The following is a 21,262-nucleotide window of genomic DNA, read 5'->3' as shown; positions in this document are numbered from 1 at the left end:
GGCTGATGTCTGCCTGGCAGTGGGCACAAAGGCTGATCCCTCATATCAATGAAAGGCTAACGTTTTGGCACAATCCCTGACTTGGGGGAGCTCCCAAAGGGATGAAGCAGAAGTCAGACTCAAACAGAGAAATCTTTAACTTTCCTCCATGCCTTTTCTTACTCCATTTTGCCTTGGAGATTCCCACTGCACCCAAGTCTTGTTAGGTTTGGCTCCTGGAATTGAAGCCTAAGGCACAGGTCGCTGTGAGGCTTAGTTAAAGGATTACTGTCAGCATTCATATTTCTTTGGGGATTAGTGAGGGCTTTGAGTCAGCAAGCTCCTGTCCTACCACCTGTTGTACAGGCAGAGCCCTCTAGAAAGCAGGGTTCAATGAGATGGTGACAAAGTTCAGAAAGGGAACATATTAACAAGACCCAAAACACCCTGTCCAGACATGACCTTTAGATGCTTAAAGTTGGAGGATTGTCACAGACTCATGACTTCTCTTCTGACATCTCTTGCTTATTTTACTTTTCTTCTGTCCCTTGTTCTTTTCTCAGTCAAAAACAATATAAATATAACATATAGATTATGCTTTAAATAGTTTATTTAACAAATATGATAGTTTGTAAAGAAACATTGTAGAAACTTTGTTTTGAAAATTTTCTATTCAGATTGACCATTTTAAAATAGATTATTCAGGAGGTTTGTTGAAAGGGTTTTGTTGTCGTTGTTGTTGGTGGTGGTGGTGTTGATGGTGGTGGTGGTTGTGTGTGTGTGTGGTCTTTATATTGTTGATACTCTCACTTCAAGGAAAATATGACCTAGGAACATGGATTCAGGTTACTTGGTCTGAAATGTTCTAACATGGAAGGGGTTATATGAACTTTTATGGGTCCAGAACTAAAGAAAGTCATACCATAAATCAAGGCATTTACCAAATGGTGGAGAATCAGGTATGTGGTTTCTAGATACTATCTGATGACATCATTAAATTTGGGGTGTTGGAATAATGCTGTTATGTTAATACATCTGAAAGTATTTAACGGATAGTTGAAAAGAAATTAGGTCAAATACAGATATAGGGAGAAGCAGCTGTTAAGGGAACTAAACTTGACCCCAAGTGATTTGGGCTATGGACCTGCAATTCTCCATAGTTGTTCTAATCAGTCATCCTTGCAGAGGCATATGTAATGGTAACTGTCTCGGAGGTAACCTAGTCCTAGTCCTGGAAGCTTCCAGCCTCCATACAATCTAATCTAGGCCTAGATTATTTTCAGCCTCTGAGACTTGCTGCTGAATAAGCTCACCCTTTCTAGTTCTTTCTCAACTCTCACTGGCTGGTTCAGCTTAGTTGTTCTGGCTCAAACTCTTTTCCAAGCTGACTGATTCAATCTGGGTTTTCTCAGTTTCTGGCTTTTTTGCTCTGCTTGGCTTCAAACTAACTATAGCAATCTATTCTAATCTTCTGGCACCTTCTCATTCTCTGGCTAGTTCTGTGTTCACCTGGGTCTAGTTTGTTCTTTCTTCAACCTGTCTCTGTAAAACTCTCCTGGTAAATACTGTCTCTGAATTCCACCCACAGAACTGCCACAAACTCAAGTGCACTGCCTCTCAGCTCATTCTCAACCAAACTACTTGAACAACACCGAGTAGAACTCAAACATCTGCATGCCTCTATCTCCTGAGTGCTGGGATTAAAGGCGTGTGCCACCCACCTGGACCTAAGCTTTTCTTTACCTAAAACTTGCTCTAGAACCAGGCTGGCCTTGAACTCAGAGATCTGCTTGTTTTGCCTCTGTCTCCTCTCTAGTTTGTTTTCTCTCTGCCACCAGTCTCTGTACAACTGTCCTGGTAAAATTGCCTCCTCTCTCTCCCGCTCTGTGCTGTTCTCCTAAATCTTTTCCTGTCTATTCTGGTGAGAATTGGGTGTCTCCTATCTCTGGCTCATCTGTCAAATCTTTCTCTGAGTCATCACTTTGTCTTCCCCTTAACTAGACATCTTCTTAAAACATGGGGTGCTTCCTTCTACAAACTGACTTTACCTTTGTCGTGCCAGGGTCACAGGACCCTTCAGAGACCACAAGGAGACAACTCGATGCAAGAGCAAGAGAGCTTTATTACTAGAGCGATCGAGCTTGGGACCCAAGTCTCACTGACACAGCAGTAGAGAAGTGGGGCCCTGGGCCCTGATCCCTGAGTGAGCAGGGTTTTTAAAGGGCAAGACTGCAAGCAGGGGGTTCTCATGACAGCAAACAGGGGAGTTCATGACTTGACCTTACAGGATTGGGTAAAAACCATAGGGGCGAGGTGACCTTTTACATAATCACAATTGCCATTCTTCTAAACTACATCTGGAATGTTGGGGGAGAATTTTCCCAACCGATTCTCATTGATTACTGCCAGGGAGATTGTCTCTATTTTTTTATGAAGTATTTATTCTGTGTTATTTCCTGGAGGCTGTTGCTAGGAGAGTTAATTTTGTTTTCTGCCAAGTGCACATTCTGGGATATTTCCTGGTAACTGAGTTCAGTTCCTGGTCAAGATGGCTCCTCATTTCAAACTGGAGTCACCCAAGCTAACTTAAACTCTTCACCTTCATTGTTTGGGATTAAAGGGGCGTACTAACTGCATGTCTGTATTCCAGCCAGAGGGGTTAAAGGTGGGTGGCACATCTGCCTTTCACCCAGATTATGTCGACTCAGGTCTTCGGATGTAATTCCTTGCCACAGCAGCCATGTTTCTGGATTAAAATTCCTTCATAAGCATACGAGTGTGGCTTTTTATTTCTCTAAGAAGTTCAGGTCACAATATGTTCTGCATATTAACCCTTTATCAGATTAATTGTTTACAGACATCTCCTGCCATTCTGTAAATGGGTTCTTTACTTTTTTTTAATTATTTTTCCAAGACAGGGTTTCTCTGTGTAGCCTTGGTTGTCCTGGACTCTCTTTGTAGACCAGGCTGGCCTCGAACTCACAGCGATCCTGCTGCCTCTTCCTCTGGAGCGCTGGGATTACAGACCTGGGCCACCATCACCTGGTTATTGTTTCTCTACTACTTTGTTTGTTTCCTTTGCCGCCAAAAGCTTCTCAGACCCATTTGTCTATTTTGTATACATTTCCTGTGTCTCCTGGATTTTGTCCAAAACATCATCACTTATATCAGAGTCCTGATGTATTTCTTGCTAGAGTCCAGAGGAAGCCACACAAACCACTCAGACACCGATCTCAGTCAGATATTGTTGGTTTATTGAGCACACATCCCAGGACTGATCTTTCTATCAGGGATGAAGTCCAAGCTTGGGAGCTGTAATTATGACCTTGAATGTTCTTCAGAGTCAGGAAAAGAAACCCAAAAACCAAAAAAAAAAAAAAAAAAAAACCCCACAATTAGCTCACACAGGGTGTAGATAGTGTAAAAGGGAGGTTGGTTCTGACTCAAGTTATTTTTGCTAACTAGACAAAGCAGTTGTAGATGACCCTTAAAGTGAGGCTAGCAGCTAGAGCCAGCTGCACATAAGGTTGGGGAATTTTCAAGAACAGCAAGGCCAGGAAGTAAGCAAGGCCATAGGATATTCCAAGAACAAGTCCATTAAACATAAACATAGTTCATGGTCAACCTGACCTTACATAGCCCTTTCCCTATATCAGCAACAAGTTGAGATGAAAAAGCTGGTGAGCCAGAAACAAAAATGGCTACAGTTATGTTAAAAGGGCAGGACTCAACATTCTCCTTATCTTTTCCCGATAGTTTTCCACTTGTTTGTTTTAAGATGGGATTTCTCCACATAAGCCTGGCTGCCCTGGAACTCTCTGTGTAGACAAGGACAGACGGCCTTGAACTCACAGGTTTGCCTGCTTCTGCCTCTGAGTGTTGGGATTAAGGGTGAGGGCTCCATGTCCCACCTCTCTGTGTTGTTTTATAGTTTCGGGTGCTGCATTCCTATCTCTGTCTTTAGTTGTTTATTGTATAGGGTTGGAGATAAGAATCAGGCTTCCCCTTCTTGTGTGTGTGGATACCCAGTTGGAGAGTTTACTTTTCTCTGTTGCTGCTTTAGGCACTTTTGTTGAGGACTGATTGGCTATAAATGCTTTTGACTATTTCTAAGCTTTTTATTCTTTTCCTTTTGTTTGTTTTCAGTATTCACATCAGTACTAAGCTGGCTCTGTTACTATAGGCTGTGATGCCTCTTGAGATAGGGTGTTATAATGCTGCTAGCTCTGTTCTCTTTGGTATTTGTTTTCTCTTTTTTGTTTGTTTGTTTTTTTGTATTTCCATATACATTTTAGGATTTTTTTTTTCTAGTTGTTTGAAGTGAAAGGGTTAGATAACTTTGTAACCTGTCTGTCTTCTAAAGCCTATAGTTTTGAGTTTTAGGTTCAGGTTAAGTTAAAGCCTCTTAGTACCTTTCCAGAGAATGGAAAAATGTGACCCTATCTATGAGGACAGATAGAAAAAAAGGCAAGCAAGCAATAACCTTCACTCAGCAAAAAGAAGGACCAGACCCTTGTCTTTGAGACACTGTTTCTTAGCAACGAACCAGACTTCTTCTGAGTAGCTTTTGACCTCCAGCCAAAAGTCCGAAGCCCCTAATCTTCAAGGATGAGCTAACCACCCCACCTTAAATTGCAGCTGCATCCACACTTGGCAGGACTGGCCAAGCTTGAGCACCTAAGAATAACCAGTTATCTTACTTTATAGCTTCCTCATCCAATCCTAAGTTGCCAAAACTGCAACTTCAAATTTCCCACAATTTTTCTTTTAAAAACCTAAAGGCCTTTGTCTCCCGGGGCCACTCTTTGCTGACCGGCAGGGGTGACCCCATTGCACAATGGTTAAATTAAACCTCTTGCTTTTGCAATGAGTTTTGTGGTCTGTGAGAGTTTCTGGGAAGGGCGAGATCTCGAACTCCTGAGCTGTGAGACCCCAGGTCTTACATTTTTGGTGCGTTTGGCCGGGAAAGGGTGTAACCCTTCCCCAACCCTCATCAGAGTGAACTCGCAGGTGGAGCTCGGAACAGGTTAGTCTGTTTCTGTCTTATCAATCTGTTTCTTGTCAGAGATGGCTGTCACGAGGCAGCCTCTCAATCAGATTTCTGTGGTACCAATCTGTTTCAGTTTAGGTGCCTATCTGGACCTTTTTGGTCATCTGATCAGTCATTGCGATGGACAGACGTGTCAGAATATCGCTTGTATTTAATATTTGTATCATTACAACTAGCATGAACATTTTAACAGTATTCTTCCAATTCAATAATATACGGTGGGGTTCCTTTTTCTTGAGTGTGTTTACTATTTTTATTAGTTTTTTTGTTTGTTTTTGTTTATTTTTTAGATAGGGTCTCACTATAAAGCTCCGGCTGTCCTGGAACTTATGTAGACCAGGCTGTCCTGGAATTCTACCTGTCTCTGCCTCTTTAGTGTTGGGATTAAAGGCATGAGTCACCACACCTGCTCTTTGACATTCTAAATAAAATTTATCCCTAAGCAATGAATAGTCCTGTGCTGTCACACCTAATTTATACAGTGCTGATGATCAAACCTAGGGCCTTGTGAACACTAGGCAAGCACTTTTCCAGCAGAGCCACATCTCCAGACCCCCTAGGCTATTTGTTTATTTATTTAATTATTTGTTTGTTTAGAAAATAAATTTATTTCTTAGAAAGTTTGGTGCACAAAAATGATAATTTTGGATGCTTCAATTTTTCTGAATTAATTTATTAGTTCTAACAGTCTAGTGGAGTCCTTAGGTCTTTCTATGTATAGATCATATCATCTGCAAACAGAGACAAATTAACTTCCTTTTATGTTCACAGACTTTTATTTCTTTCTCTTCCTAATTATAGTCCAGTACTATACTAAGAGTGGCTAAAGGAGATGCTATTTTTTTTTTTCCAGATCTTAGGAGAAATACTGCCAGATTTCCCCCTTCACTTTGGCATTCATTGGCTGTGTACTTGTGTTATATTGGATTTTATGATGACACATGGGTTTTTAGTTTTTTAAATTCGTTTTATGTGCATTGTGTTGTGTCTGCATGTACGTCTGTGTGAGAGTGTCAGATCCCCTGGAACAGAAGTTACAGACAGCTGTTAGCTGCCATGTAGGTACTGGGAATTGAACATAGGTCCTCTGGAAGAAGAGCCAATGCTCTTAACCGCTGAACCATCTCCCCAGCCCCAACACACATTCTTTCTACAGTTAAATTTGTTCAAAGTTTCTGTCACTAAAGGATATTAAAATTTTATTTTCTGTTTTTTTTTTTAAGACAGGTTTTCATCACATTGCCCAGGGCTTTTTCAGCTGGAATTACAGGCATGCACACCTGGCTGGAATGTTATCGTTGTTGTGTTGTTGGAATCATTGCTAGTTTTTTCTTTTTCTTTTTGAAGTTTTACATTTTTGTTTCATCAGTGATCTCTGTCTAGACTTTTCCTTTCATTTCCTTTTTTTCTTTCCTTCTCCTTTCTTTTTTCCTTTCTATTTTTAAGTTAAAAAAAGATAAGTTTACTTTTGCTCACAGTTCTGGTGCAAGTTGGAAGGATTGCAGTCAGTGATGGTCTTTTGTTCTTTTGTTAGCACTCTCAAGGTAGCACAAGCTATCACGGGCGGCGAGAGCTGTGTGTGTGTGTGTGTGTGTGTGTGCATATCTTATGTCCTTGTCTGGTATAAGGACAATTCTTATTTTGGTATAAGAAAATGCTGGCCTAGAAGAGTTTGGCACACCCCCCCCCCCCATGCTTTTCAATTTAAAAATCTTCAATTTTAAAAGACGGTTTGTGAAGAATTGGTGTGTTTGTTTGAAGTCCTCTGGTCCTGAGCTTCTCTCTTTAGGTGACTTTTCGTTACTTGCTATTGGTTTACTCCGATTTTCTGTGTCATTACTGTTTATTTTCTCCTTTTATTTCATTGTTTCAAACTCATCTCTTTGGTATTCGTGTTATGTTTTGTTTTGATTTGATTTGTTTGACCCTGAGTCTTGCACTGTGGTTCTGTGGAAGGGTAGATGGCTGGGTGGGTGGGGGACGGGAAGAAGGGAATTGGCAAGATGGCGCAGCAGTTAAAAGCACTTGCCACCAAGCCTGACTACCTGAATATTGCCAGACCGGCAGGATGAAAAGAGAGAACCCAACCACCTGATCGTTGTCTTCTGACTTCGACATTCATGCCCCCACCCCTCCCCCCCACCACACAAACACCAAATAAACACATTAATACAATTTGCGTTTTTGTTGTTGTTATCTTAAAGTTTGTGTGGAGGGCTGAAGAGGTGGCTCGGTGGTCAGGGACACTTGAGGCTCTTGCAGAGCCCTAGACTCAGTTCCTCAGCAATTACATGGGCGTTCCTGGCCCTGCCCTCCTTGGAAGGCAGCAAGGCTATAATGTATGTAAATCTATGCAAGCAACACTCATAAACACACAAAGTAAAAATAAAGCTTTGGGGAGAAAGTTTGGATGCCAAAGCCTAAACTGAAGAACCGGGTGTGGAAAAAGGCGCAACATCTCCTCAAGAGCTCGGTGCGGAGGCTAAGAGTCTCGGAGGCGGAGACGGCGCCCTGGTTGCCCTGGAAACCGGCCCGGGTCGGGGGACCGCTCCTCCTCCCAGCAATCTGGGAAGCCGAGGGCGGGACTTCACCGTGAGCCTGGGACTGGTCACGTGAGGAGCTGGCGTCGCCGGGCGCTGCTGGGCGCTGCTGCCCGCACGCAGGCCGGGCCGCCCGCTGAGCGGTGGGATCTCTGAGGGGCTTCCAGACCCGAGGGCAGCCCGACCCCTCCGTGCGGCCGCCATGGAACTGACTTTAAGCCGGGCAGATTATCTCCAGGTAAACCGGTCTGCGGGCGCCCTCGTGGGTGGACGCGGGGATGCTGCCCTGCCGTCCGCAGGCCCCGCGAAGCAGCGGTCCCGCCAGGTCCAAGGGGGTGTCCCAGCCGCTCCCAGGGCCCTCAGCTGCCCTGTCACTTCCCCTCGGCTGACTACACCGGCCATATTTCAGTAAACCATCACAGCCCTATTGAGTTTACTAGATTATCACAAAGATCTACCACTACGTAGTGCAGATGCGGAGTCCAGGGCCCAGAGAAGGTAAATAATTTGTCCTGTAGTTGCAAATCATGTAGTTACTATTCGAATCAAGGTGTCAGACTCCAGAGCAGGTATCCCTTGGGTGCCGGACTTCTTCCTAGAACCATCTCTTAAGATTTCTCCGTGGTCCCAGAGACTCATACTCCAACCAAGGACTATTCATGGAGACAACCTAGAACCCCTGCACAGATGTAGCCCATGGCAGTTCAGTGTCCAAGGGGGTTCCATAGCAATGGGAAGAGGGACTGCCTCTGACATAATCTGATTGGCCTGCACTTTGATCACCTCCCCCTGAGGGGGGATCAGCCTTACCAGGCCACAGAAGATGACAATGCAGCCACTTCTGATGAGAACTGATAGACTAAGATCAGAAAGAAGGAGAGGAGGACCTCCCCTATCAGTGGACTTGGGGAGGGGCATGCATGCAGAAAGGGTAGAGAGGGCGAGATCGGGAAGGGAGAAAGGAGGGGCTTATGGGGGATACAAAAGGAATATAGTGTAATTAATAAAAGTTAAATTAAAAAAAAAAAGATTTCTCCGTGGTACAAACATTCGCCTGGTTTCCCAGAGGGTTAGGTCGGATACTTCACTTTGGCTGATAGTCACATCCTGTCAACGTGCCTTGGATCTATCCAATTACTCACCACCTTGATGATACCCAGTTTGGGTTCTCACCTTTAGCTTGGCTTGATAGGACCTACAGTCTACAGGTTCAGCTTCCCCCAAGCCACGGTTCGAATCGCTTGAAAACGTCAAGCTAAACAGACTGCTTAAAACTTTTAACTCTTTGCCCAAGAATTCAGAATAAAGTCACACCTGTACCACCTGCGGTTTTTCCGCGGTCGGTTGTCTAAGTTCTGTTGCACCTTCCGTGCCAGTTACCTCTGCTGAAGAAGTAAGTCATGGTTCTTTCATCCCCCGTACCTTTTGTAAAATAGTCATTGTCAGTTACACTGGGATTTTATAACGTCAGCATGTAGGTTATTTCAGAAAAAGTCCTCGTTTTCGATCACTCATAATAGGGAAGGGCTCCTGAAAATATTTTTTTTGAAACTTCTCACCAGTGATGTTGTGTATTATATTTTACTTAGGATGATACATTCGGGGTTGTTTCCTGTGTTCTGACTTTCTCTGACATATTTCATTAGAATATAAGTTAACTGATAAGAGTATCCATTTCAGTGAAAACAGACAAACAACCCTAAAACTCACCATGATCAGGTCTGTTGTTCTGTTTAAATTTCTGGTGTGATAAGTCTGCTGGTGTGTTTCCTTAGGTGGGAGTTACCTCTCAGAAGACTATGAAGTTGCTTCCTGCCTCAAGACAGAGAGCTACACAAAAGGTGCCGTAGCCGCCAACTCCTCCTTCTCTGCCCCTCAGGACAGGCTCGTATCGCCATCCCTATTAGTAACTTATTGTGTAAAAAATGCTAATGTAAAGATGGAAATGAGCAACTTTAATTTGATAGAAGCTGGAAGAGGAACAAACATTTACAAATAGCCACGTTCTTGGACATTGATATCATATACCATTAGCTGTGTAAGGAAGTTTGATAAAAATCATACATCTTGAACTTCAGTTGTAGTTCAGTGTAGTTATTTACCATGTTCCGGACCCTGAAACCAGTCCCTGAAACCAGTCCCCAGCACTTCAGAAACAAAGTGAAACACTCTGTTTTTGGAAATTCACTCTGTGTAACAGATTGTGTGTGTGTGTGTGTGTGTGTGTATGGAATATTGATAAAGTAATTTTTAAGCGTTCTGGGTTGTTGTTTTAGTTTTACTTATTTTATTTTTGAGACAGATTTTTATGTAGCCAAGGCTGGCCTGGAACTCCTGATCATCCTGACTCAGGATCAGAAGTTTAGAGATTAGAGGCATGTGCAATCATGCCTGGTTTAAATATTCTCTTACTAAATTACTGAATTTTTTAATTTTTAAAATTTTTATATTAATTACAGTTTATTCACTTTGCATCCCAGCTGTATCCCCCCTCCCTCATTCCAGCCCAATCTCATCCTCCCTCATCTCAAACCATGCCCCTTTCCAAGTCCACTGATAGGGGAGGTCCTCCTTCCCTTCCATCTGACCCTAGCCTATCAGGTCTCATCAGGACTGGCTGCATTGTCTTCCTCTGTGGCCTGGTAAGGCTTTTCCCCCCTCAGGGGGAGGTGATCAAAGAGCCAGCCACTGAGTTCACATCAAAGACAGCCCCTGTTCCCCTTACTAGGGAACCCACTTAGATACTGAGCTGCCATGGATTACATCTGTGCAGGGGTTCTGTTATCTCCATGCATGGTCCTTGGTTGGAGTATCAGTCTCGGAAAAGAACCGTGTGCCCAGATATTTTACTTCTGTTGCTCTCCTTGTAGAGCTCCTGTCCCCTCCAGGTCCTTCTATCTCCCCCTTTTTTCATAAGTTTCCCTGCACTCTGCCCAAAGTTTGACTATGAGCCTCAGCATCTGCTTTGATACACTGCTGGGTAGAGTCTTTCAGTGGCCCTCTTGATAGACTTCTGTCCTGTTCCCTGTTTTCTCCCTCTTCCAATGTCCATCCCATTTGCCTTTCTGAGTGAGGATTGATCTTACCCAGGGTCCTCCCTTCTTGCTTAGCTCCTTTAGGTGTATAGATTTTAATATGTTTGTCCTATATTATATGTCTAATACCCACTTATAAGTGAGTGTACACCATGTGTCTTTCTGCTTCTGGGATACCTCACTCAGGATGAACTTTTCTAGTTCCCACAGTTTGCCTGCAAATTTCACGATTTCCTTGTTTTTAATTGCTGAGTAGTATTCCATTGTGTAAATTTACCACAATTTTTGTATCCATTCCTCAGCTGAGGGACATCTGGGTTGTTTCCAGGTTCTAACTATTATGAATAAAGCTGCTACAAACATGGTTGAGCAAATGTCCTTGTTGTATACTTGAGCATCTTTTGGATATATGCCTAGGAGTGGTATGGCTGGATCTTGGGGAAGCACTATTCCTAATTGTCTGAGAAAGCACCAGATTGATTTCCAAAGTGGTTGTACAAGTTTACATTCCCACCAGCAATGGAGGAGCGTTCCCCTTTCTCCACATCCTCTCCAGCATGTATTATCATTTGAGTTTTTTAATCTGAGCCAATTCTTATGGGTGTAAGGTGAAATCTCAGGGTTGTTTTGATTTGCATTTCCATGATGACTGAGAATGTTGAACATTTCTTTAATTTAATGCCATTCGATATTCCTCTATTGAGAATTCTCTGTTTAGCTCTGTACCCCATTTTTTAATTGAATTACTTGATTTGTTGCTTTTTAACTTCTTGAGTTCTTTATATACTCTGGATATTAGCCCTCTGTCAGATATGGGGTTGGTGAAGATCCTTTCCCAATCTGTAGGCTGTCATTTTGTTCTGATGACAGTGTCCTTTGCTTTACAGAAGCTTTTCAGTTTCATGAGGTCCCATTTATTGATTGTTGCTCTTAGAGCCTGTGCTGTTGGCGTTCTGTTCAAGAAGTTGTCTCCTGTGCCAATGAATTCAAGGCTCTTCCCCACTTTTTCTTCTAACAGATTTAGTGTATCTGGTTTTATGTTGAGGTCTGTGATCCACTTGGACTTCAGTTTTGTGCAGGGTGATAAATATGGATCTATTTGCATTTTTCTGCATGTAGACATCCAGTTAGACCAGCACCATTTGTTGAAGATGCTGTCTTTTTTCCATTGAATGGTTTCAGCTTCTTTGTCAAAAATCAGGTACTCGTAGGTGTGTGGGCTTATTTCTGGGTCTTCTATTCGATTCCTTGATCCTCCTTTCTGTTTCTATGCCAGTACCATGCAGTTTTTATCACTATTGCTCTGTAGTACAGCTTGAGATCAGGGATGGAAATATCTGTAGATGATCTGTTGTTGTATAGGATTGTTTTGGCAATTCTGGATTTTTTTTGTTTTTCCATATGAAGTTGAGAATTGTTCTTTCAAGGTCTGTAAAGAATTGTGTTGGTATTTTGATGGCAATTGCATTGAATCTGTGGGTTGCTTTTGACAAGTTATTGTTTTTAATGTTGAACTTTGTATTAACTTTTTATGGACATAAACCATTTATTTTATAGAATAGCAGGATAGTTTAATAGTTTCAAATTAAATATATTATCTTGATATGTTAACATTTATTGGGATGAATTAAGAGATTTTTTTTGATAAACTTACTTAAAGGCATTATTTGACCTTTGGCTACATTTTTTAAGTGATTTGAATATGCACAGTTCTTACAAATAAGGTTTTTAAATATAAGAGAAATCTGATGTTTTAAACAGAAGTTCAAGAGAGTCAACTGATTTCTGAATATAATTATATTCTAGATATAACAGCACTCTTTAATCATTTAAATTGTTAAGGATCTGAAAGTATTTATGTAAGTAACATCAGTACTAACTATATTAAATTAACTCTAAGAAATATTTAAAGTATTAAAAATCAAACTCATCATGTTTACATGAAAACTTTACTTTTGTTAAAACATTTTCAAAATAGAATAACTTAGAGATAATATGATATCATGTAGCATTTTTGTGAATTCTTAAAAATGTGTGTCATAAGCAAAAGTAGGTGGTTTCCTTTGTTTTTTCTGCATTCAGTCAGTTGTATTTTGTTTTTATTGCAATACATGGGGAAAAAACCCTCATCAAATCAGTTTACCTGGATATGTAGTTGAAAATAGAGAAAGGTATTTAAGTTGCTTTTCCAGGTAACTATAACTTTAGATGCCATCTTTACATTTGATGCGGTTTCTCGGATGTCCCTGTAGTGTGTGATCTGAAGGCCCTGGTGAACTTTTTACCATAACAGTAATTAGACTCTGAATCCATCTGCTGCAGGTGGTTGCCGGAGATCAGGATGGGGTAGTGATCTGCTTCAGCGTGAAGAAAGGCGAGGCGGTGGTGAGTGGAGCTGTCCTAGGGCAGCAGCTCGGAAAAGCTTTCAAATACTCCTTGCTGGATACTCCTCCATGAAAGTCTTCCTAAAATACAGGCGTGGACAAGAAGCTGTAACATTTTATGTTTAAAATCATAGCTTTTGTAGTGAAGGAAAATGTTTACAGCAGAATAACTTGAACACTTAACTTTTTTCCTGATTGCTTTTGCAGACAGTGTTCAAGACTTTGCCGGGGCAGAAGATTTCAAGGCTGGAACTGGGAGGGGCTCTTAACACACCCCAGGAGAAAATCTTCATTGCTGCGGGGTCCGAGATTAGAGGCTTCACAAAGAGGGGAAAGCAGTTTCTCTCTTTTGAAACAAACCTCACTGAAAGCATTAAAGCTATGTATGTGTTATTCTCTTATGTTTACATATGTATCTATTTATAACACACTGAGTTGATGTAAAACAGCTGATTAAATTAGTATTACATTAGTAGGTTTTCTGGAAAATAAAACTGGATACAGGTACTTTATTAGTCAGAACCTGATCAATACAGAGTTGATTGGCTGTTGATGTTTTCAGTGTTTCTAACTTCACATTATGTATGTGTGTGTGTGTTTACTCACATTCACTTTTTGTTCTGGGGCATTTCTAAAAATATGTTTTGTATTTTTCATAGTTACATAGTAATTGTGTGCATTTGTAAGTCACAAAGTGATATATTCAATACATGCACATGGTGTATGATGTCTGATCAGAGTAATTACCATATTTCTCACCTCTGACATAACTTACGTTAGGAACATTCTAAGACCTCTTTACTTATTATTTTGAAGCATAGAGTCTGTACATTCAGTTTTCACTCTCTGGTTCAGTTATGATTATGATCATGATCAAGGTATGTGTAAAAAGTTAAAAACAAAACAAAAAAGCTCTTTAGAAACACAGGTTCCTATCCCTCAAGTGTTTTTGGCAGCTCTGGTTTCGAGGAAGCAATATTATATTAGAGGGCTGACCAGTACCTGAATGTGCGGCTCCGGCCTGTAATTCCCACACCTGGGAGACAGACAGAGGCCTGGTGTGAAACTGAGGCCAATCTGGGTTGTGTAATGAATTCAGTATCACTATGGGCCGCAGAGTGAGACCTGGTCTTAAAACCAAAAGCCTGGCCATTAAAGTTGATGACCACTAATGCTTGCAATTTCTGATGAATTGGATAAAAACTAAGTGAAAAATAAATGACTTCCTGGCATGTGAAATTTCACACTTAAAAATTTGGATTTTTTTTTTTTTTTCTACTTAGTGGTCGGGAAAGAGGGAAGGAGAATGAGATAGGCATGCGTTGCTATGGTTTATGGGTAGAGGACAGAGACAGGTTTGTAGAGTGACTTTCCTCCTATGTTTATGTGAGTTCTGAGGAGAGGATTCACGTCATCAGGCTTACATGGCAAGCTCTTCACCTTCTCATCCATCTTGTCAGCCCTGAAATTTTAATCTTTGAGCCATGCGGGCTAGAGAGGCCTTAAAGTATACGTAATCCAGTCTCCTAACCCTGCTAACTCGAGCTCTCGGGAAGCCTAGCAGTGGCTAGCCTAGCTCATGCTTGGTAGGCTGAGTAACTAGGAGTGGCCTTCAACTTTCTTCCTTTGCTGTGATGCAGCCAAGTTGTACATGCAGCCAGAGGCCTGGTTTGGAAACTACTAGTTCACACCATCTCTCTTCATGGCTGACAGGCGCTTATGTATCATTCTGCGCAAGCACAGTACTTCTCTCGACTCGTGAGGACTTTTACAACAGGAATCAACAGCAAGAAGTGAAAATACTCTCAAATGGTTTTTAAACCATATATAGTGTGTTTGAAATGCCCTTGTAGATAAAAAATTAGAAACTTGCTGTGATTATTAGCTAAACTGTATCGAAACAATTATAAATGAACTTATTTTCAAGATAACATTTAAGGAAAACATTCCCACTGTTCATTATTTACGTTAAAGTAGTTGGAAGTGTACTTTTCTAGTCACATTCATGTGAAGCTAACTCTGGAGCTGAAATTACCCAAGCTGTAGTCTGTCATTTACAGTATGAGCCATTAGGCCTGTAACATTTTACTATTCGTTTATAAAGGTGATAATAACATTCTGTATAGGATTATGAGTGTTAGTGTGCTAATCTGAGTATATCAGTTAGAACAGTGCTTGGCAAATGGTGCACATTAAAAGATTTCTCTTTTGATACTGTTATAAAATTTTAATAGACAAATTAACAAACCTTTTCTTTAGTTTTTATTTTTCTGAGCTTTTTATTGAGGAGCCCAACTTACAATCCTCATTTTCAGCCTTCAGAGTCAGAGGTGCTGCATCAAATGTCTAGAAATTAAAGCTACACAGTTTGTGTCTAGAATCCCACACTTAGGAGGTAGAGGCAGAAGATCATGATTCCAAGGTCATCCTCAGCTATGAGAGTGAGATCAAGGGCGGCCTAGAACTACTCAAGGGCCTGCCTTTAAGAGAAGAGGGGAGCCTGGCACATGCCTCTAATCCCAGCACTCAGGAAGGCAGAGGCAGGCAAATATCTGTGAGTTCGAAGCCAGCCTGGTCTATAAAGCAAGTCCAGGAAAGCCAAGGCTACACAGAAAAACTCTGTATACAAACAAACAAACACAAAATAAAAGAGGGGAGGAATAGAAATTAAGTGGGGGAAATAAAAATCTATATAAAATATTAAGTAAATTTGTTTTCATATCTAAAAACAAATCAGTTACCTATGCTTTAAAATATGAATGTCCTAAATTACTGTTTTAATGTCCTCAGGTACATATCTGGCTCTGACCTCTTTCTCAGTGCGAGTTACATCTATAATCATTACTGTGATTGCAAAGATCAACATTATTACCTTTCTGGGGACAAAATCAATGATGTCATCTGCCTTCCCGTGGAAAGGTTATCTCGCATGACACCAGTGCTGGCCTGCCAGGACAGGGTGCTCCGCGTCTTACAGGTGACTGCCTTTGGGTTTTTATAACTTTTCATTATTCAGTAAGTCATTATGGGTGCCACGTGCGTAAGGTGACTTTATGTAAAGTCAAATGTAAGAAAATATTTTTTTTTTACATTTGATAATTTCTTTCTTACTTCAGGCAAATGTGTTGAGATCTTTAGAACGTTTTAGAAAGTATATAAAGAGGGACAGAGCTCCCTTCTGCTTCCCCATCCCCCCAGTCCTGAATGCATGCCATCAGCATAGAGTGCTTTAACACTATTGTCAACACTTTCACTCCATTGTTCCTTAACTACTTTCTGGTCCTCACAGATTAGAAGGAGAAATTAGATAGAGGAGAAGGTTACAAATAATTTGAATTAATCAATCATAATCACAGTGTGTAGAATAAAGCACTCAGTAAATAATTAATTGCATAAATAAGTGGTAGAATGTTTGCTTAACGTGGTTCAAACCAGTACTACATAAACCTGATGTTGTGGTACAGGCCTGAAGCCTCATCACTCAGGAGGTGGCCAGATTCAGAAATTCAAGACCGTCTCTAGCTTTGTAGGGAGTCTGAGACCTGCCTAGGAGATATGAGATCCTGTTTCAGAAAGTACAAAGCAGGAATGGGCTAGCATTCAGCGAGAAATTACCTGGCTGATTTCTAGATTTTGCTTTGTTTCATATGAGGCCATCTGTATTCCTATTTATCATTTCATTTTTTTTTTTTTTTTCTAAACAGGGTATTACTATGTAGTTCTTATATGGACCAGAACTTTGTAGACCAGGATAGCCTCACACTCACGGAGATCCATAAGTCTCTGCCTCCCAAGTTCTGGGATCAAAGGTGTGTGCTATTATGCCTGCCTGTATTCTTATTGTTAAAAATAAGTCAGCAAGAATTTGTGAAAGGAGAAAACGGAATGTTTTCCTTGAGCCTTGCCGTTTCTGCTTTCACGCATTTGAGAATTCTCCATGCCCTGAGCTTGCCTCTTGACAGCTCGTGGGTGTTCTTTTACACTCATTGATATCTATACATTTTAAATGATTAATAAAGAATAAATTTATGGCTCTTTTCCATATTCCAAATCTACATTAAAATCTTGCAAGTGCTCTATCTATGGAATTATGTAAGTGGAAAAACTGAAAGAAAAAAAAAAGATAAATGAAAAAAACCCAGCTTGTTTTTTTTTTTTTAAATCCAAGTAGCATGGATTTTGCCCCTCAACAGGAGTGAGTTTGGGAATATCAAAAGGCCAGGCCGGATAGCATCCCTTTGGAGGGGCTCAGACTTGTAGCAGTATCCTATGTTAAACCTTCCAGTTAACACTAGAGAAGACAGAAGAAGTCACACTTGTTCCGAGAAAGTTTTGAAAGGAGCTTATCAGTATATGGTCTTCAGATAAGCAACACATTAAAAGTGAAACTCCTCTGTCTAGAAGTTCATTGAATTGTTTGGCCTTTGGATCTGGCTAATTATGTTTTTTTAATAAGAAAGTTCAAAGTTAAAAATGAAAACCATTGAAAGTAGAGAATATATTATGTGTTATTTCTTTGTTATATATGTATTTCATTTTTAGTGTTAATATATGTGAAGTTATTGAGAACATATATTTATGACCTACTTCCTTAAAGCACATTTATTTTAAATTTTCAAATGTTGGTGTTTCCCTTGATTTCCCATCTTTTGAATTGTTTTTTTTTTTTTTGGTTTGGTTTTTCAGTTTTTAAAATTCTTGTTTTCCTTCAGGGATCTGATGTGATATATGAAATTGAAGTTCCTGGACCACCCAGTGTCTTAGCGCTCCATAATGGAGATGGCGGTAATCACATTTCCTATTCACAGAGAGCTGTTTGTGAAAAGATTAAGGAAAAATGGGGTTGCCTACACAATGTATCAGAATCGCATGTATTCTCTTCTTCGTACTTCCTGCTCAGTTATGAATTACTGAACTTATACACTTTACTATGTGACTACATGGTAACTATTTGATACTAGTTTGTATAATCAAGACAACACAGTATAGAGGAAATACATGTTTAATCTTCATTGATGAGATTGTTGTTTCAAGATAATAAGCATGTAGTCATGAATGTCATATTGTTAGGATTCCATAGGAACTACCTCAAAGCAGAGGAATAGTGCTATCTTGCTTCTAGACACTTAAGGGACCAGCTTTCTTAGAAAAGAAAAAATGCTAGATAAAGTAATTTTAGTTCAGAAATTGTAAATGTAATTAAAAGGTATAGAGTCAATATAGACAAGCATCCTGGCATACATGGAATCTTTTTTTTTCTATTTATTTTTTATCAATTTGTTTTTGGTATGTAAAAACAAAACTATATATGAATGGTGGTATCATATGTTTTGAAACATATATGCTAAACATTTTCCCTTTTAAAAATTTCCCCAAATTAAGTTTCTTGTCTTTATGTCATATTTGAAAAATAAGATTTTTACATTAAAATGTTTTTTTTTTTTTAAATGTTAGTATGTTTTTGTTTGGGTGTTTGTAATCTTCACTTTAATTTGAACTAGGTGACTCTGGAGAAGGCCTTCTGTTTGGCACATCAGATGGGAAACTCGGACTTATTCAGATAACCACATCCAAACCAATACACAAATGGGAAATTCGAAATGACAAAAAACGGGGAGGTAGGTTTGCAACATAGTTCACGTTATGAAATTTCAACAATTATTTAATAAAATAGAGCGTGCAACTTATTCTGTGTTATTTAGTTAAATTATTTAGCAAGCTTAGTGATTCACAGGGCCACCTCTGACTTATCTGCTATTTGTTTTTGGCATCTGTTATACTACGATATACTTTTAAAATAAGAAATGCTTCTTGTAGTTTGGGATAGACATCTAGGTTAATATCCATTTTTCCATGTTAAAGTCCACTTTAACTGGAATAGAGAATTAATTGGAATCTGGGATATAAAGAATGCAATAGTGAGTCAGAAACTATTCCTATTTTTTTTAAAGAGAGTCTGATAAATTTCCAGGAATTTATATCCAACTTAGTGGCTCGTTAGATGGCTATTCATATGTACAGGATATTTGTTCATTTATCCCTTAATAGATACTTGCTGGGGAGACAAAGAACAAATGAATGACTACCTGATCCCTTCAGCTGGGCATCTGAAGAATATAGGGCCTTAGCGTGTGGTAGGGTGGTGATAGAAGCAGCCCCTGTTAGACCTAGTAATCAGAGACACAAAGTGCTTTTGAAAAGGCGCATTTGAGCTGAGAATATTTTGGGAAAGAATATTAAAGAGGAGGAAAAAATAATCATTGCAAAGTCCTTGAAACAGAGATGAGCTTGACTCATTGGAAGCTGAGCACAGTTATGTGGCCCGAGGAGAACTGGAGGAGTAGAGCCAAACTCCAGATCCTTTAGCCTTGGAAGAGTCTTTGCAGTGGGTAGTGCTGGGAGGATTGTTTGCAGAAGGTGTGATGTGATCAAATTACTAAAAAGAAGCAAAATAGATTTGCATAGAGAATGGGTTTGGGAAAAAACGTCCACATTAAAAACATAGGGACCACTTTTGAAGTCGGTGTAGTTTATTACAGCATCCTGGTTCATCCTTAGAATGATGGAAGCAGGAAGAAAAGAAACTAAGTGTGTGTGTGTGGAAGCAGTGGATTTGATACAGAGAGTGAAAAGAATGACGCCAGAGATATAGCCTAGAATTGATTAGTCTGTGCAGCTGAGAGGTGTAACTTAGTGAAAATGGAGGAAGAGGAAAGTGAACAGTACTGATGCTATGGAGTACAAAGTATTAAAGAGTTGGCTTGGGGAATGTAAAGTTTGAGGTGTCCATGTGTACAGGACGGTGCCAGACTGGACATAAGAGCCTGGGCCTTAGTGAGGGGTCAGAGTGAAAGGGAGATGTAAACGTGGGTGCATTGCTGTGTAAGTGTGCTTTTCATAGCTTTGGCAAAGAGGAAGACACTCAGTTACTCCCGAAGCTGTTCTTTTTCCTCACCCTGTTCTGATTTACCACATCAGGTTTTCGTAACTATGTGGTATGAAAGTATGTAAATATATGTATATATTCTGCTGCATCTACTGGTTTTCTAACTCACCACTCTCGTTATTTTAACTCACCCTTTCATATAGGTATCTTGTGTATTGACAGTTTTGATATCATGGGTGACGGAGTTAAAGATTTACTTGTTGGGAGAGATGATGGAATGGTGGAAGTGTATAGCTTTGAGAATGCAAATGAACCTGTGCTACGATTTGATCAAGTAAGTGAATAGAAAGGTTTGTGAGGGGCCTGGGGCTGTAGCCAACTGTGTATAAATCTATCCCTAATACTATAAAACAGATGCAAAAGAAAATGGTTATTGTAGAGATGGTTGATAGTTTGAATTTTAGTAAATTAAAATGTAATACAACATTATTTTTAAACAAAATGTTATTCTGTCCCAATCTGGTGGTGAGGCCTCTAAATCCCAGCAACTCAAGAGGTGGAGGCAGGAAGATCACAAATTCAAGGGCTGCCTTGAAGAAGAGTAAGCATCTTCAGTGAGACTCTGTCCCAAAATGGACCAGGATATTGCTCAGTGGTAAACACTTTCCTAGTGTGCCCAAGGCCCTGTCCAACCTGCAGGACCAATAAATAAATACTTTATCAAAATCTCTAGTCTAGTCTTGTGTTTGAATGGCAGAGTATTGCCCTTAATCTGGACAATAAATTCCTTTTTCATTATCACTCTTAAATATCATATTTAATTTCCTATGTATTAAATATTTTATTCTAGTTTCTAGAAATCATAACAACACAGTATAGGGGAAACATATGTTTGGTTTTCACTGATGAGGTTGTTGTTTTAAGATAATAAGAGCATAGACATGAATGTCATATTGTTAGGATTCCATAGGAACTGCCTTAAAGCAGAGGAGTAATAATATCTCGCCTCTAGACACTTAAGGACCAGCTTTCTTAGCAAAGAAGAAATACTAGGCAAAGTAATTTTAGTGCAAAGAATTGAAACGTAATTAAATAGTACAGAGTCAGCGTATACAAGTGTTGTGGCATACATGGGATCTTTTTTTCTATTTATTTTTTATTAATTACATATGGCATCATATGATGTTTTGATACATATACAAAGAACTTACATTTATTTGTGAATTTATGTATTAATGTCTGTAGAAAGATATTTCTTGTATGCTTTTGTATGTGCGTGTATATGGCGTGGAGCACGTATCAGTGCATACATGTGGAGGTGAGAGGATAACTTCCAGGTGTTGATTCTCTCTTTCTATCATGTGGGTCCCAGGGATCAAACTCAGGTT

General features: G+C 39.9%; 1 protein-coding gene across 1 annotated transcript in view; it reads left to right on the top strand.

Annotated features, from left to right (window-relative positions):
• The first annotated feature begins 7,623 nt into the window (after nt 1–7,623).
• Bbs7 (Bardet-Biedl syndrome 7) overlaps nt 7,624–21,262 on the top strand; it is a 39,246-nt gene continuing 25,607 nt past the window's right edge. The window contains exons 1-8 of the mRNA XM_021655154.2: nt 7,624–7,807; nt 9,345–9,410; nt 12,927–12,989; nt 13,196–13,371; nt 15,779–15,965; nt 17,701–17,773; nt 18,490–18,606; nt 20,078–20,208. Coding sequence (XP_021510829.1) covers nt 7,772–7,807; nt 9,345–9,410; nt 12,927–12,989; nt 13,196–13,371; nt 15,779–15,965; nt 17,701–17,773; nt 18,490–18,606; nt 20,078–20,208 — 849 coding nt within the window. The 5' untranslated portion in view covers nt 7,624–7,771. The remainder of the gene's footprint in view (nt 7,808–9,344; nt 9,411–12,926; nt 12,990–13,195; nt 13,372–15,778; nt 15,966–17,700; nt 17,774–18,489; nt 18,607–20,077; nt 20,209–21,262) is intronic.

The sequence above is a fragment of the Meriones unguiculatus genome, chromosome 2, assembly GCF_030254825.1.
Source record: "Meriones unguiculatus strain TT.TT164.6M chromosome 2, Bangor_MerUng_6.1, whole genome shotgun sequence".
Lineage (NCBI taxonomy): Eukaryota > Metazoa > Chordata > Mammalia > Rodentia > Muridae > Meriones > Meriones unguiculatus.
The sequence above is the reverse complement of the archived record's forward strand: the minus strand, read 5'-3'. Positions and strand labels throughout refer to the sequence as shown.